The sequence below is a fragment of the Dipodomys ordii genome, unplaced genomic scaffold (assembly GCF_000151885.1).
Source record: "Dipodomys ordii isolate 6190 unplaced genomic scaffold, Dord_2.0 Scaffold156, whole genome shotgun sequence".
Classification (NCBI taxonomy): Eukaryota; Metazoa; Chordata; class Mammalia; order Rodentia; family Heteromyidae; genus Dipodomys; species Dipodomys ordii.
In genome coordinates this window covers 220,972-236,046 of record NW_012267372.1, presented here as the reverse complement: position 1 = coordinate 236,046, position 15,075 = coordinate 220,972, and the positions used below count along the sequence as shown (strand labels likewise).

General features: G+C 50.2%; 1 protein-coding gene across 2 annotated transcripts; it reads left to right on the top strand.

The window, feature by feature from the left end:
• The first annotated feature begins 2,434 nt into the window (after nt 1-2,434).
• On the top strand, nt 2,435-10,469 carry C5ar1 (complement component 5a receptor 1). 2 transcript variants are annotated; one of them, XM_013032750.1, is made up of 2 exons: nt 2,435-2,466; nt 9,223-10,469. In XM_013032750.1, the coding sequence occupies exon 2, from the start codon at nt 9,228-9,230 to the stop codon at nt 10,326-10,328; it is 1,101 nt and encodes a 366-aa protein (XP_012888204.1). In that variant the 5' UTR covers nt 2,435-2,466; nt 9,223-9,227; the 3' UTR covers nt 10,329-10,469. The 2 variants fall into 2 exon arrangements, with proteins under 2 accessions (XP_012888204.1, XP_012888205.1); XM_013032751.1 differs by having other exon boundaries at nt 2,456-2,472.
• The last annotated feature ends 4,606 nt before the right edge of the window (nt 10,470-15,075 follow it).

The following is a 15,075-nucleotide window of genomic DNA, read 5'->3' as shown; positions in this document are numbered from 1 at the left end:
CCCCCAGGCACCCGCCCAGCGCCCGCGCCCAGCGTCCCGGAGCCGTCATCCCGGAGCGGCGGGGCCCGCTGCGGCCCATCTCCGACCCCGCGGGGCTCCTGATCCTACCCCGGGGGGTTCTGGGCCCGGAGCCCGCAGCCGGGGGGCCGCTCCTCTCCCCGTCTCCACCACAGCCATCTGCAATAAACTCCAGCCTCAGCTGCCTCGCGGTGTCTGTGTTGTCTCTGGGAAATCCTTCCGGCAGTCAGACCCCAGGCCCCCCGCCCCCCTCTTTCCCAGGGGTCCCCGTGCTTCCCTCACCCTCCTCGCGGGCAGTTGGGGGGGCGCGGTTGGGCAGGGCCACTGAAGGTCAGTGACAGGCGGGCCTGGGGAAGGGCTGTGTATAGCCAGAGCATGGGGGACTGTTGGCCTAAAGCCCCGGACCGTGTCACATGCCCTGTCCCCTCCTCCTCCTCCTCCTCTCTCCTTTAGAAGCCACAGTTTGGATTCCCCAGGGATATTAAGGCAGCCCATAGCGCTGCCAGCCAGGGGCTTCTCCCTGCTACCTCCAGTGCCCTTCATTTTGAGTTTCCAGCCCCAGGGTCCCCGTTCCTCCTCCTTGTGGCTGTCTGGATGCACCCTGTCTCCTTCCACCTTTTTCTCTCGCTTGGCTGTCCACGCAGTTCTTCTTAGCTGTGTCCTGGTCTCTACCCCCAGCTCGTCCTCCCACCTGTCCTTTCCACCCCTCCGTTCCCGTGTCTCCCCAGTCTCAGCCATGCTACACCCCCGTGCTGCACAAGCCTCCCTTCCTGATCGTGTGTCCCCTAGAGGTTGGGGGCTGCGGGGAGCAGCGGGCACCCCTCTGTAGGGCTGGTCTGCTAAGCCAGGCAGAGGAATAGTAAGTAGCTGGTGTGAGGCATACTGCATGTCTTCCAGACCCAGGGTATTTTCAACTTAAAATGGGTTTGTGGGAGAGGTCTCTGTTGATTGTTGACCCGGCCTATGGCTTTTCTATGGCTCCTCCATTCACTCTCCCACCCCCACCACCCACGCGATCCCCCCCCCCCTTGAACTCAAGGCCTGGGCACTGTTCTTGATCTTTTTTTGGGGGGGGCTGGTCATGGGGCCTGAATTCTGGGCCTGCGTGCTGTCCCTCAGCTCTTCAGCTCAAGCTAGCGCTCTACCACTTGAGCCACAGCACCACTTCCGGCTTTTTTCTTTTTGCATATGTGGTGCTGAGGAATCAAACCCAGGGCCTCAGGCATGCAGGCAAGCACTCTACCACTCAGCCACCTTCCCAGCCCTGTTCCTGATCTTTTTGTGCAAGGCTAGTGCTCTACCACTTGTACCTCAGCGCTAATTCTAGCTTTTTTTTTTTTCTGAGTAGATTATTGTAGATAAAAGTTTCATGGACTTTCCTGCTGGGGCTGGCTTCAAACCACAACCCTTAGCTCTCAGCCTCTTCAGTAGCTAGAGCCACAGGTGTGAGCCACTGGCACCTGGCTTCTGGCTTCCACTATTCAATTGTTACAGACTTTTTTTTTTTTTTTGTGGTTGTGGGGCTTGAACTTGGCTTGGGTGCTGTCCCTCAGCTCTTCAGCTCAAGGCCAACGCTTTACCACTTGAGCCACAGCGCCACTTCCTGTTTTCTGGTGGTTTATTGGAGATAAGGAGTCTCATGAACTTTCTTGCTCGGGCTGGCTTTGAACTGTGATGTGATCCTTAGATCTCAGCCTCCTGAGTTGCTAGGATGATAGGTGTGAGCCACTGATGCCTGGCTTTTTTTTTTCTCCCCCCCCTCCCCATCCTGGACCTTGAACTCTGGGGCTAGATGCTGTCCCTAAGCTCCTTTTGCTTAAGGCTAGCACTCTACCACCTGAGCTACATGACTACTTCTAGTTTTTTTTTTCTTTTTTTTTTTTTTCTGTGAGTTACTAGAGATAGAGTCTCCTGGAAAGCTAGGCACCAGTGACTCAGGCCTGTAATCCTAGGTACTCAGGAGGCTGAGATTTGAGGATAGCAGTTCAAAGCCAGCCTGGGAAGGAAAGTCTGTGAGACTCTTAGCCAAAAAACTGGAAATGGTGCTGTGGCTCAAGTGGTAGAGCACTAGCCTAAAGTAAAAAACCACAGGGACAGCACCCAGGCCCTGAGTTCAAGCCCCAGGATCAATCCCTCTCCCATCCCCACCCCCTACTTCCCCCAAGAAACAAATGAAGGACTATAGGCCCAAAGAGGGGCTGAGCCTAGGCTGGGGAGGAGGGCTTGCCAGCCCCGCATGAAGCCCCAAGTCTTCCAAGATGTAGAGGACTTGTGGGTGTCATGGAGAGACCCGGCCAGGGTGCCCCATGCACAACCCAATGAGAACGCCAAGAGGAAAGCCAGTCACTTCCTCCCTTCATCCGCATCTGCCCCTCATGCTTTAAAACCCGCAGCTTAGCTGTTGGGAGGCGCACTCGACCATCGCAGAGCGGGAGGAGCTCCAATACTGTGAGTGTGGGTTGCACCCCTTTATTCTTTGAGGGGGCCCTAGGGAGGGAACCAGGGCTGTGAAGCTACCACTTGAACCACATCCATAGCCCTTTTATTTGTATTCTTTCCGAGGGAAGGATTACTGAGATTTGAACCCAGGGCCCTGTGCTTGCTAGGCAGACAGTCTGCTACTTTCTAGGTAGGGTCTTGCGCTCCACCCTTGCCCTGGCCAGGTAGCCAGGACTTTAATCCTCCTATCTCTGCCTCAAGAGCCTTCAGGCTTACAATATCAAACCCAGCTTATTTTGCTTTTGACATGGGGTCTCACTAACTGCCCAGGATGGCTTTGAAGTTGAGATCCTCCTGCCTCTGCCACTTGGGGAGCTGAGATGATGCATGTGGGTGCCTCTCTGTCTCCCTAATTCTCATTTCTCTTCTGATTCCTGCCCCTAACCCCAAGCCAGCTACCGTCTTTTTCCTAGTCTAGTCCAGGTTTGGGATCTGCGCAAGGAATAAAGTTGTGAGGAAACGGTAGAAATCGTAATTGCCTTGTAGGACTGGGGCTACAGACAGTTCTCAGGGGGGAAACCCTTGAGTTACATTTCTTAAAATGAGCCAGGAGTGGTGGCTCACACCTGTAATCCCAGCTACCCAGGAAGCTGAGATCTGAGGGTCACAGTTCAGAGCCAGCCCAGGCAGACAAGTCCACAGATCATTTATCTTCAGTTAACCAACAAAAAGCCAGAAGAAGAGCTGTGGCTAAAGTAGTAGAGCGCCAGCCTTGAATAGAAAAAAAAGCTCAGGAACAATGTCCAGGTTCTGAGTTCCAGTTACAGGACTGGCACACACACACACACACACACACACACCCTCAATAATGAAGACTTATAGCACTTGGGAGGTACCCTGGGTTCCATTCCCAGTCCTTCAAAAAGCACAGAAATCTAGAGCAATCGAAGCTTGGAGCTGGACCTGCTTGCATGGGACTTCAGTCCATCTGGGCTACAGAGAAGGGAAACTGAGGTTCGGGCAGAAAGCGGGGATGACCTGGATCCTTCAGTGGTTGGTGATAGAAGCTATGTCCCTTTCTGTGTGTATGACCCCAGTTCCTGAACCCTTACCAGCTCAGCCACAGTTTTGTGTCTGTGGTCAGGAAGGCCCAAACATTGCTTCATGGAGTGAAAGAGGAAATGGCCAGGAAGGAGATTGCTACATAACCTGAAGAATGACGTGGGCAAATGGGGCATCCAGAAGCGAGCCATGATGCCTGCTGCCTTTTTCTTTGCCATGAAATATTCCAATGGTAGAAAAGGCAGTCATGAGAAAAGTCACTCTTCTTCGTCCTCTGGTGTTCCCGGCATCTTGTCATGGTCCTTTTGGTTTTGTTTTGTTTTCAGTGGTGGGGCTTGAACTATGGGCCTGAGTGCTGCCCCAGAGCTCTTTTGCTTAAGGCCAGCACTCTGCCACCTGAGCCACAGCGCCACTTCTGGTTTTCAGGGTGGTTTATTGGAGATAAAAGTCTCATGGGCTTTCCTGCCCGGGCTGGTTTTGAACTGTGATCCTCAGATTTCAGCCTCCTGAGTAGCTAGGATGACAGTCATGAGCCACCAGCACCCGGCCAGCATGACATTTTTTTTTGGTTGTTGTTGGTCCTGGGACTTGAACTCAAGAGACTGGGCACTGTCCCTGAGCTCTTTTGCTCAAGGCTAGTGCTCTGCCACTTTGAGCCACTGTACCACTTTGTCATTGTCCTTAAAGGCAGCCCTGGGAACCAATCTGTGATGGAATCTTCTAGAAGTAGGTTATTGATGACCAAGCTTTGGGAACAAAGTCAGGAGCAGCAGTTAGACATAAGAAACCCTGAGTCCAGGGCTGGGAAGGTGGCTCAGTGGTAGAGCGCTTGCCTTGCATGCATGAGGCCCTGGGTTCGATTCCTCAGCACCACATACGCAAAAAGAAAAAAGCCGGAAGTGGCGCTGTGGCTCAAGTGGTAGAACGCTAGTCTTGAGCTGAAGAGCTGAGGGACAGCGCCCAGGCCCAGAGTTCAGGCCCCACGACCGGACCCCCCCCCCAAAAAAAAAGAAACCCTGAGTCCAGTTCAACTTCTGCCTCTATTGTGTGCCAACCATGGACATGGGCCCTTTCTAATCTTTCTCTCTCTCTCTCTCTTTCTGGTGCGTGTTACTGTGCCTGGCTTCCTTTTTGGGTGTTATTCTTTCTATCTTCCCCCACCCTTTCCTTCTTTTCTTCTCATTCTCTTTTAGGTGAGGGCAATAAACTATAGTCCCTGCAAGGCAGATGACTTGACAGACACCCAGCCCTTTTTTTAAAAAAATTTTATTTATTTTTTATTGTGAAAATACTGTACAGAGGGGTTACAATTACATGGGCAAGTTTTTTTTTTTAATCTTGCTTTTTCCCATGAATAGCATCTAACGTTCCTAACCAGCATTTAGGGGGTACTTTCTGCATTCCAGATACCATGCAAGCACGGCTCATTTACTAACATCATGGTAAAAACAAACTAGGAGGAAAGCACAGAATCTCCATGTCTCTCCAGGGAGGTAAAGCCCTCCTTTGTGCTGACAGTATAATATTCTAGGGTGAGGTTTCACTCTTTAGGTGGTTTCCATTATTTTGTGGGTTTTTTTCTTTTTCTTTTGGCTGGTCATGGGGCCTGAACTCTGGGCCTGGGCGCTGTCTCTCAGCTCTTCAGCTCAAGGCTAGCACTCTACCACTAGAGCCATAGCACCACTTCCGGCTTTTTCTGCTTATGTGGTGCTGAGGAATCGAACCCAGGGCCTCATGCATACAAGGCAAGCAGTCTGCCACTGAGGCACCTTCCTAGCCCCTCTTTTGTCTTTAAGATTGTAGTTAGGTGCTGTAGTAATTCCTACCTATAGTCTAAGCTCTCAGGAGATTGAGAAAGGGAGGTTGTGAGTTCAAGTCCAGTCTGGATTACATAACAAGACCCTAAAATAAAACAAAACAAAAACCGAGCCCAGAACAACAACAAAACTGTGTCTGTACCTCTATGCACATCTTTGCACCCATGACTGGGTTTCTAGATTCCAAGATGTGAGCAATTCTCTTTAACAGATACTGCCAACAGTTAGGTTAACTTTTATTTCCCACCCCTAGAGCACAAGAGAACCTGTTCACCTCGCACTCAGCCCTGCCACTCAGGGAGCTCTTTGGCTTTTGTTACCCTTCCCTTCTCGAAGCTTGGAAAGCTTCTTTTATACTTGAAAAAACAACAACAACAAACAAACAAACAAAAAAACAGGCACCGGTGGCTCACACCTGTAATCCTAGCTATTCAGGGGGCTGAGATCTGAGGATTGAGGTTCAAAGCCAGCCCAAGCAGGAAAGGCTGTGAGACTCTTATCTCCAAAACACCACTCAGAAAACCAGAAGTGGCGCTATGATTCAAGTGGTAGAGTGCTCGCCTTGAGCTGAAGAGCTGAGGGACAGCGCCCAGGCCCAGAGTTCGTCTCATGGGAAAAAAAAAAAAAGGGCCAGGCACCCTATAGCTCACACCCGTAATCCCAGCTACTCAGAAGTCTGAAATCTGATGAATATGATTTGAAGCCATCCCAGATAGGAACATCCAGGAGACTTTTGTCTTTAATTAGTGACCAAAAAAGGCAGAAGTGGAGCTGTGGCTCAAGTGGTAGAGCACCAACCTTGAGCAAAACAGGCCAGGGACAGAGGCCTTGAGTTGAAGTCCCAGGATCCACACAAGGAAAAAAAATGTATTTCTGGTTCTTAGTGCTTAGATGTTCCATTATCAGGATTGTTCTGTTGGTCCTGGGGCTTGAACTCGGGGTCTGGGTGCTTTCCTTGACCTCTTTTGCTCAAAGCTAGCATTCTACTACTTTGAACCACAGCAACATGTCTGGTTTTCTGGTGGTTTATTGAAGAGTCTCACAGACTCCCCTGCCCAGATTGGCTTTGAACCTCAAATTTTAGATCTCAGCCTCCTGAGTCGCTAGGATAACAGATATGAGTCACCAGTGCCTGGCTTTTCTATATATTTTGATGCATTTCTTTTTCTTTCTTTTTTCTTTTTCTTTTTTGTCTATCCTGGGGCTTCAACTATGGGCCTGGGTGCTGTCCCTCAGCTCTTCAGCTCAGGGCAAGCGCTCTACCACTTGAACCACAGCGCTACTTCTGGTTTTCTGGTTTACTGAAGAGTTTATTGAAGAGTCTCATGGCCCTTCCTGCCTGGGCTGGCTTTGAACCGCCATCCTCAGATCTCAGCCTCCTGAGTAGCTGGGATTGCAGGTATTTTTTTTTTTGTCGGCTGTGGGACTTGAACTCTGGGCCTGGGCGCTGTCCCTCAGCTCTTCAGCTCAAGGCGAGCGCTCTACCACTTGAGCTACAGCGCCACTTCCGGTTTTCTGGTAGTTTTTATTGGAGATAGGAGTCTCACGGTCTCTGCTGCCCGGGCTGGCTTTGAACCGCGATCCTCAGATCTCAGCCTCCTGAGTAGCTAGGATTACAGGCGTGAGCCACCAGCGCCCGGCTGGCTATATATTTTATATGCATTTCTTGACCTATTTATTTCTTTTTGCAATTCTTGGGTTGGATTTTAGCATCTTGTGCTTCATAACTGAGTCATATCCCTAGCCCCCCCTTTTTTGTGTGTCTTGTCTTAGAGACACAGTCTTGTTCATTTTGCCTTGGGCTGGCCTCCAGCTGGTGATCCTCCTCCCTCTGCCTCCCAGGGAGCTGGGATTACAGGTGGATGCCACCATGTCCTCTTTGTCCTCTCCTTCCATACTAGATATTTGAGGACTTTATACCCTCGGACTTGAGTGGTTCCTCTGTCTTGTTGATATTTTCCTGTTACCTAGCTGTGCCCTGGTTTTGTCTGCTTCAGCCCCTCGTGCCAGAGACTTCAGTTGTTTTCTACCTCTGTTTGATTTGAGACAAGACTTCACTATGTATTTTAGATGGGCCTTGACCTCAAGATCCTCCTGCCTGGGGCTGGGAAGGTGGCCTAGTGGGCTTGCCTTGCATGCATGAGGCCTTAGGTTCAATTCCTCAGCACCACATAAGCAGAAAAAGCCAGAAGTAGCACTGTGGCTCAAGTGGTAGAGTACTAGCCTTGAGCTGAAGAGCTGAGGGACAGTGCTCAGGCCCAGAGTTCAAGCCCCAATGACTGACCAAAAAAAAAAAATCCTCCTGCTTCAACCTCCCAGTGCTGTGATTACAAGTGTGTACTACCACACTACCATACCCCAAAACCTGGGAGTGGGGAAAACATTTGACTTGTTTACATGATGGAGAGAGGCAGGAAACCACAGAGTGAGAATCAGCACCATTTTTTTTCTGCTCTCTTGAAGTCAACAAGATCAGAAGACAGGGTGATCTCATGCCAGGAAGAACTGGTCACTTCCAGGGGCCCAGGGGAGCGAGAGGCCCTGCCCTTGGGATCTGAGTCATTCTGCGGCTCAGGCTATGGTGGACATTGGCAAAAGCAACTTCTTCCTCTTTTTCTTCTTCTTCTTCTTTTTTTTTTTTTGTGTGTGTGTCAGTCATGGGGCCTGAACTCGGCCTGGGAGCTGTCCCTGAGGTCCTTTTTCTCAAGGCTAGTGTTCTATCACTTGAGCCATAGCCCCACTTCTAGCTTTTTCTGTGATTAATTGGAGCTAAGAGTCTCATAGATTTTCCTGCCTGGTCTGGCCTTGAACGTGAACCTCAAATATCAGCCTCCTGAGTAGCTGGAATTTCAGGTGTGAGCTACTAGCACTCAGCTTAAAAGTAATTTCAGGAAAGTCCATGAGACTCTTTTTTTTTTTTTTCATGAGACTCTTATCTCCAATGAATCACTCAGGAAACTGGAAGTGGTGCTGTGGCTCAAGTGGTAGAGCACTCACCTTGAGCTGAAGAGCTGAGGGACAGGGCTGGGAAGGTGGCTCAGTGGTAGAGCGCTTGCCTTGCATGCCTGAGGCCCTGGGTTTTCAATTCCTCAGCACCACATAAGCAAAAAGAAAAAAGCCAGAAGTGGCGCTGTGGCTCAAGTGGTAGAGCACTAGCCTTGAGCTGAGGAGCTGAGAGACAGCGCCCAGGCCCAGAGTTCAGGCCCCATGACTGACCCCCCCCAAAAAAAAAAGAGCTGAGGGACAGCGCCCAGGCCCAGAGTTCAAGCCCCATGATTCATCATAAAAAAAGTGAATTCTTGTGGCCCTTCCAGGGGATGCTGATTTCTCAGGCGGAACCTCCCTGAGCGGACATGGGGTGCCCCAGGAGGTGGGGGGGGTAGGTCATGGGCTAGTTACTAAAGGAAATGTTTCGACATGTTAAATTTCCCTTTTGAAATATTTTCAAAGTTACAGAAAAGTGGGAACCAGGGCCAGGTGTGAGCGGCTCACACCTGTAATCCCAGCCACTTAGGAGGCTGAGATCTGAAGATGATGATTCAAAGCCAGCCTGGGGAAGGAAAGTCTGTGAGACTCTTATCTCCAATAAACCACCCAAAAGCCAGAAGTGGGGCTGGGAAGGTGGCTTAGTGGTAGAGTGCTTCTCTAGCATGCCTGAACCCCTGGGTTCAATTCCTCAGTAGCACATACACAGAAAAAGCCAGAAGTGGTGCTGTGGCTCAAGTGGTAGAGTGCTATCCATAAGCTAACACAGCGCAAGGACAGTGCCCAGGCCCTGAGTTCAAACCTCAGGATCATCACATTGTAATAATAGTAATAATAATAATCCATGAGGAACACTTGCTGGCTAGGAGTCTGGGAGCTGAGAATGTGTTTAACCCCATAGGTCCCATGGCCAACGAGAACTTTAAGAACAACGACTATGATTATCCTGATTACTCTGATTACTCCAATTACTCCAATTACTCAAGAGGGACCTGGGACCCCAATGTCCGTGTGGATGGCACCTCTACCCACCACTACCCTGCCGACATCCTTGCCCTCATCATCTACACGCTGGTCTTCCTGGTGGGAGTGCCGGGCAATGCCCTGGTCATCTGGGTGACCGCCTTCGACCTCAGGCGCCTTGTCAATGCCATTTGGTTTTTCAACCTGGCGGTGGCCGACCTCACATCCTGCCTGGCTCTGCCTGTCTTGTTTGCCACGATCGTGAACAAAGGCGTATGGCCCTTCAAGGACTCCGCCTTTGAGGATGCCAGCTGCCACATCCTGCCATCCCTCATTTTGCTCAACATGTATGCCAGTATCCTGCTCCTGGTGACCATCAGCGCCGACCGCTTCCTCTTGGTGTTTAACCCCATCTGGTGCCAGAACTTCCGCCGGGCCAGCAGAGCTTGGATGGCCTGTGCCGTGGCCTGGGGTTTAGCCTTCCTGATGAGCATCCCTTCCTTCCTGTACCGCAAGATCCATCGGGACCCTTTCTCCGACAGAAGTGTCGTCTGTGGCGTCGACTACATGGAGGGCGGTATTGTCAAGGAGAGGACGGTGGCCATCCTGCGCCTCCTCCTCGGCTTCGTGCTGCCTCTGATAGTGCTCACCATCTGCTACACCTTCCTACTGCTCCGGACCTGGAGCCGCAAGGCCACGCGCTCGCCCAAGACTCTCAAGGTGGTAGTGGCTGTGGTGACCAGCTTCTTCGTCCTCTGGCTGCCGTACCAGGTGTCTGGGCTCATACTGGGTTGGCTGAACCCCTTGTCGCCCTATTTCAACCAGGTCTCCAAGCTGGACTCCCTGTGCATCTCCATCGCCTATGTCAACTGCTGCGTGAACCCTATTATCTACGTGGTGGCCGGCTGGGACTTTCTGTTCCGGCTCCGCAAGTCACTCCACACTGTCCTCCGCAACGTGTTGACCGAAGAGTCCCTAGCCAGGGACAAGTCCTGCACACGCTCCACGCTGGATACCTTGTCCCAGAAAACCAGTGCTGTTTGAGGCCTGGACTTCTTGGCTTCCATGAGCACACCATAGTCCCCTCCCTTCCTTTCCAGCCAACTGGCTTTCCCCTCAACCGTTTTTTGGTGGTCTTGGAGTTTGAACTCAGGGTCTCATGCTTGCTAGGCAGCAGCTTTACTACTTGAGCCACACCTCCCACCCTTTTTTCTTGCATTGTTTAGTTTTGAGATAGGATCTTACTTTTTTGCCCCCGTGTATGCTTGGACCATGATCCTCCTTTTTCCTCTTGCTCTCCCAAGAAGCTGGGAGGACAGGAGAGAATCACTGGTGTCTGGTTTATTCTGTTCTCCTTCCTTCCTTTCTTTCTTTCTTTCTTTCTTCCTTTCTTTCTTTCTTTTCTTTCTTTCTTTCTTTCTTTCTTTCTTTCTTTCTTTCTTTCTTTCTTTCTTTCTTTCTTTCTTTCTTTCTTTCTTTCCTTCTTCTGTGTGTGTGTGTGTGTGTGTGTGCGTGTGTGTGTGTTGGTCCTGGGGCTTAAACTCAGGACCAGGTACTAAATACTGTTCTTTCAACATTGGTGTTCTACCCCTTGAGCCATAGGTCTTCTTATGGCTTTTTGATGACTAATTGGAGATAAGAGTCTCACAGAGGGCTGAGAATGTATCTTAGTGGGAGAGTGCTTGCCCTGGGTTCGATTCCTCAGTACCACATACACAGAAAAAGCTGGAAATCAGCCAGGCACTGGTGGCTTACGCCTGTCATCTTAGCTACTCAGGAGGCTGAGATGTGAGGACCGAGGTTTAGAGCCAGCCTGGGTAGGAAAGTCCATGAAACTCTTATCTCCAATAAAGTTCCAGGAAACCAGAAGTGCCATTGTAGCTCAAGTGGTAGAGCACTTGCCTTGAGCTGAAGACTGCAAGGACAGCATCCAAACCCAGAGTTCAAGCCCCATGGCCTAAAAAAAATAAAAAGAAAAAAAAGAAAAAGCTGGAAATGGTGCTGTGGCTCAAGTGGTAGAGCACTAGCCATGAGCAAAAGAAGCTCAGGGACAGTGCCCAGGCCATGAGTTCAAGCCCTGGGACTGGCAAAAAAAAAAGTATCACATAGTTTCCTTCTCATGCTGGCTTTGAACCACAATCTTCAGATCTCAGCCTCCTGAGTAGCTAGGATGACAGGTGTGAGCCACCAGCACCTCCTCTCTTTTTATTTTTTTCCTTGTTTTTGTCATACTAGAGATTAAATCCAAGGCCTCTTCCATAATAGGTTAGAATGCTCTTCAACTTGAGCCATGCTCCCATATCTTTGTTTTGTTTTGTTTTGTTTTTTTGCCGGTCATGGGGCCTGAACTCTGGGCCTGGGCACTGTCCCTTAGCTCTTCAGCTCAAGGCTAGCGCTCTACCACTGGAGCCACAGCGCCACTTCCGGCTTTTTCTGTTTATGTGATGCTGAGGAATCGAACCCAGGGCCTCATGCTTGCAAGGCATGCACTCTACCGCTGAGCTACCTTCCCAGACCCTATCTTTTTTTTTTTGGTGACAGCATCTCATTAACTTTTCCAGGTCTGGCTTTGAACTCACAATCCTCCCATCCTCACCTCTTGAGTAGTAGAGATTGCAACCTTGTGCCACTAGGCCTAAATGGCTTGCTGGCAAAAAAAAAAAGTATCACATAGTTTCCTTCTCATGCTGGCTTTGAACCACAATCTTCAGATCTCTCTGCCTTGAATCTGCAGTCCTCAAAGTGTCACCTCCTCCAGGAAGACCCCCTGATTTCCTCTCTGTTCCCCCCTTCCATTCTTTCTCACTGAACCTTAGTTCCCAGCCACCATTGCCTTTGCTTGGCACGAGGACTAAGTAGATGGTGAGTCCATGCTTTCCCCAAGCCCATTCAGGAGGGAGGTGCTGGACCCCAAGAGCTGGGTCCCACCAACCCTTTCTAGAAACACTTAGCCAAGTTGGAGATGCCAGCCCCATACCAGAGGGCAAGTTCTGGAAGTGGGAGATGAGATCTGTGCTAGGTTATCAAGTTTGAAAGGGGAAGTGGTGGGAGAGGAAGGGCTTGGCTGCTTTAGTTGTGTCAGGTCACATGCCTCCTTCCCTGCCTGCAGCCTTCCACACGCTCAGTTTCTGTCACCCCTCTGTCCCTCACCCTCGGTCCTCACCCATGCCCTTGGTGGGGGGGGGCTTTCATCCATGCCAAGGGACATCACATGTACCTGGGAAGGCCTGACTCTGGATGCCAGCACTCTACTAGCAATGCAGTGTGACTTTGTATTTGCCGGAGGGAAAGTGAGAGACACAAAAAGTCTGAGCATGGTGGTGCATGCCTGTAGTCCCAGCTACTGGGGGAGGAGGAGACAAGAAAATCAGAAGTTGGAGGTCAGTGGGGCAAAGGTAGCAAGACGTATCAAAAAAAAAAAATAGAATGTCAACAAAAGAACAGGGGCTGGGAATGTGGTCTAGTGGTAGAGTGCTTGCCTTGCATGCATGAAGCTCCCGGTTTGATTCCTCAGTACTACATGAAAAAAAAAAAAAAGCCAGAAGTGGCGCTGTGGCTCAAGTGGTAGAGCACTAGCCTTGAGCAAATGAAGCTCATGGACAGTGCCCAGGCCCTGGGTTCAAGCCCTGGGACTGGCAAAAAAAAAAGAACAGGGAATGTGGTTCAGTTGAGTGCTGGCAGAGCACTTGCCTAGCAAGGGTGAAGCCCTGAGTTCCACGGCTTCCAGACAGACAAATTGCACACTGCGTGTGGCCAGCAGTTACTGTGTGAAGACCTCAGGATACACTGCTTCGCCTGACATTTACAACTTCTACAGAATCTTAAAATCTCAGAAATACTTCTGGCCCTCCAAGGATCTGGTGTGAGGGAACATTCTAGAATCCTGTGATCAACAGGTCTTGTAGGCCACAGTGAAGGATCACAGGATCCAGTGTCCTTAAGTATCTGTGATCCTAACTCTAGCTTTTTGATCTTCGAGAGTAGCCATTAGACAATCTGGCCCGCTGTTCCATTGTTTGTTTGTTTTGTTAATAAAGCTTTATTGGCACATAGTCATGTCCATTCATATGGCTGCGTTCATGCTACTGGAGGTGTGTGTTGAAAATACCTAATTTGCCGGGCACCAGTGGCTCACACCTGTAATCCTAGCTACTAAGGAGGCTGAGATCTGGGGATCACGGTTTAAAGCCAGCCCGGGCAGGAAAGACTGTGAGACTCCTATCTCCAATAAACCACTAGAAAACCGGAAATGGCACTGTAGCTCAAGTGGTAGAGCGCTCGCCTTGAGCTGAAGAGCTGAGGGACAGCGCCCAGGCCCAGAGTTCAAGCCCCATGACCACCACCACCAACAACAAAATAATAATAATAAAAATAAAAATAAATAAAAAATTAAAAAAATTTAAATACTTACTTTCTCTTCATAGAAAAGCCTGCTATGGCTTAAATATGTCCCACCCGAAACCTGGATGTAATATAATCCTACCATGTGGTAGAAAGAGGTAGAACCTTGATCTCTGTATGTGCAGTGGGACTTCTGGGGACTTTTGAAGGCTTAGTCAGAAGGGAAGGGTCCTCCTTGGATGACAGCCTGGCATTGTACAAAAAGGAGACTGGAGTTTGCTCTGTTTTGGCATGTGTTTAGACTTTCCTGTCCAGGCTGGCTTTGAACCATGATCCTTAGATCTCAGCCTCCTGAGCTGAGATCTCCACCCACAAGAAAGCCCTCAGCAGACACAGCTCCTCAACCTTGGACCTCCTTCCCAACTGCACTACCCTGAGCTGAATAAACCTTCGCTGTTTATAAATTACCAGAAACCACACTGAGACACTGACCCTTGGTCTAAATATTCAAACACTTATGATAGTGCTTTTTTTTTTTAATAAATCTCCCTCAATAATGTCCTACTGTGTAACCTAGGCTGGCCTTGAACTTATGATCATCTGTCTCTGCCTCAGGAGTTCTGGGATTACAATCATGCACCAACACCCCCAGTTTGAGTGTGTGAAATTTAAGAATGTCTATTCTGCCAGGTGTTGGCAGCTCACGCCTGTCACCCTAGCTACTCAAGAGGCTGAGATTTGAGGATCACTGTTTAAAGCCAGCCCAGGCAGGAACGTCTGTGAGGCTCTTACCTCCCATGAACCACCAAAAAACAGGAAGTGGTGCTGTGGCTCAAGCACTAGCCCACAATTGACCCTCGGCCCCCCCAAAAAGAATATATTCTACCACCTCCTCCACCTCCTCCTCTTCCTCCTCCTCCTCCTTCTTCCTTCTCTTTCTTCCCTCCTCCCTCCTCCCTCCTCCTCCATCATTTACCAAACACATCCACAGCACACACAGATTGAAAGCTGAGGTCCAGGGAGGGGGGTAGGACTTAGGTTTTGTTTTTCCTGGGGGCCTTAGGCTCTTTTCTCAGCTGGACTTTTGGACCTTTTATGCAGAGACAGAGGAGTTGGGGGGGGAGGGGAGGAGGGGGAGGCAGTAAGCAGTTGGTGATTGTCCCAGACTTCAGGAGACCCAGTTGAGGCTGAGACTTCCAGATCCTGAAGTTAAACCACAGGTGGCTGGCTTCCAGGGCATGGGAGATCTTGGCTCTAGGTCCGGGACGCAGGTCAGCCCGCCGGCCCTTCAGGCTATGCTAACTTTACTTTGGCAACCAGTAATTTTGGGATGTATGAGTCACGAGAGAAGACAGGAAAACCACGCCCTGGAGTGGGCAGAGCCCTCCCCTCAACCCCCACCCCCGCGCCTGGCCCCCAGTTCTTGACAGTTCACTAGGATAGCAGCACC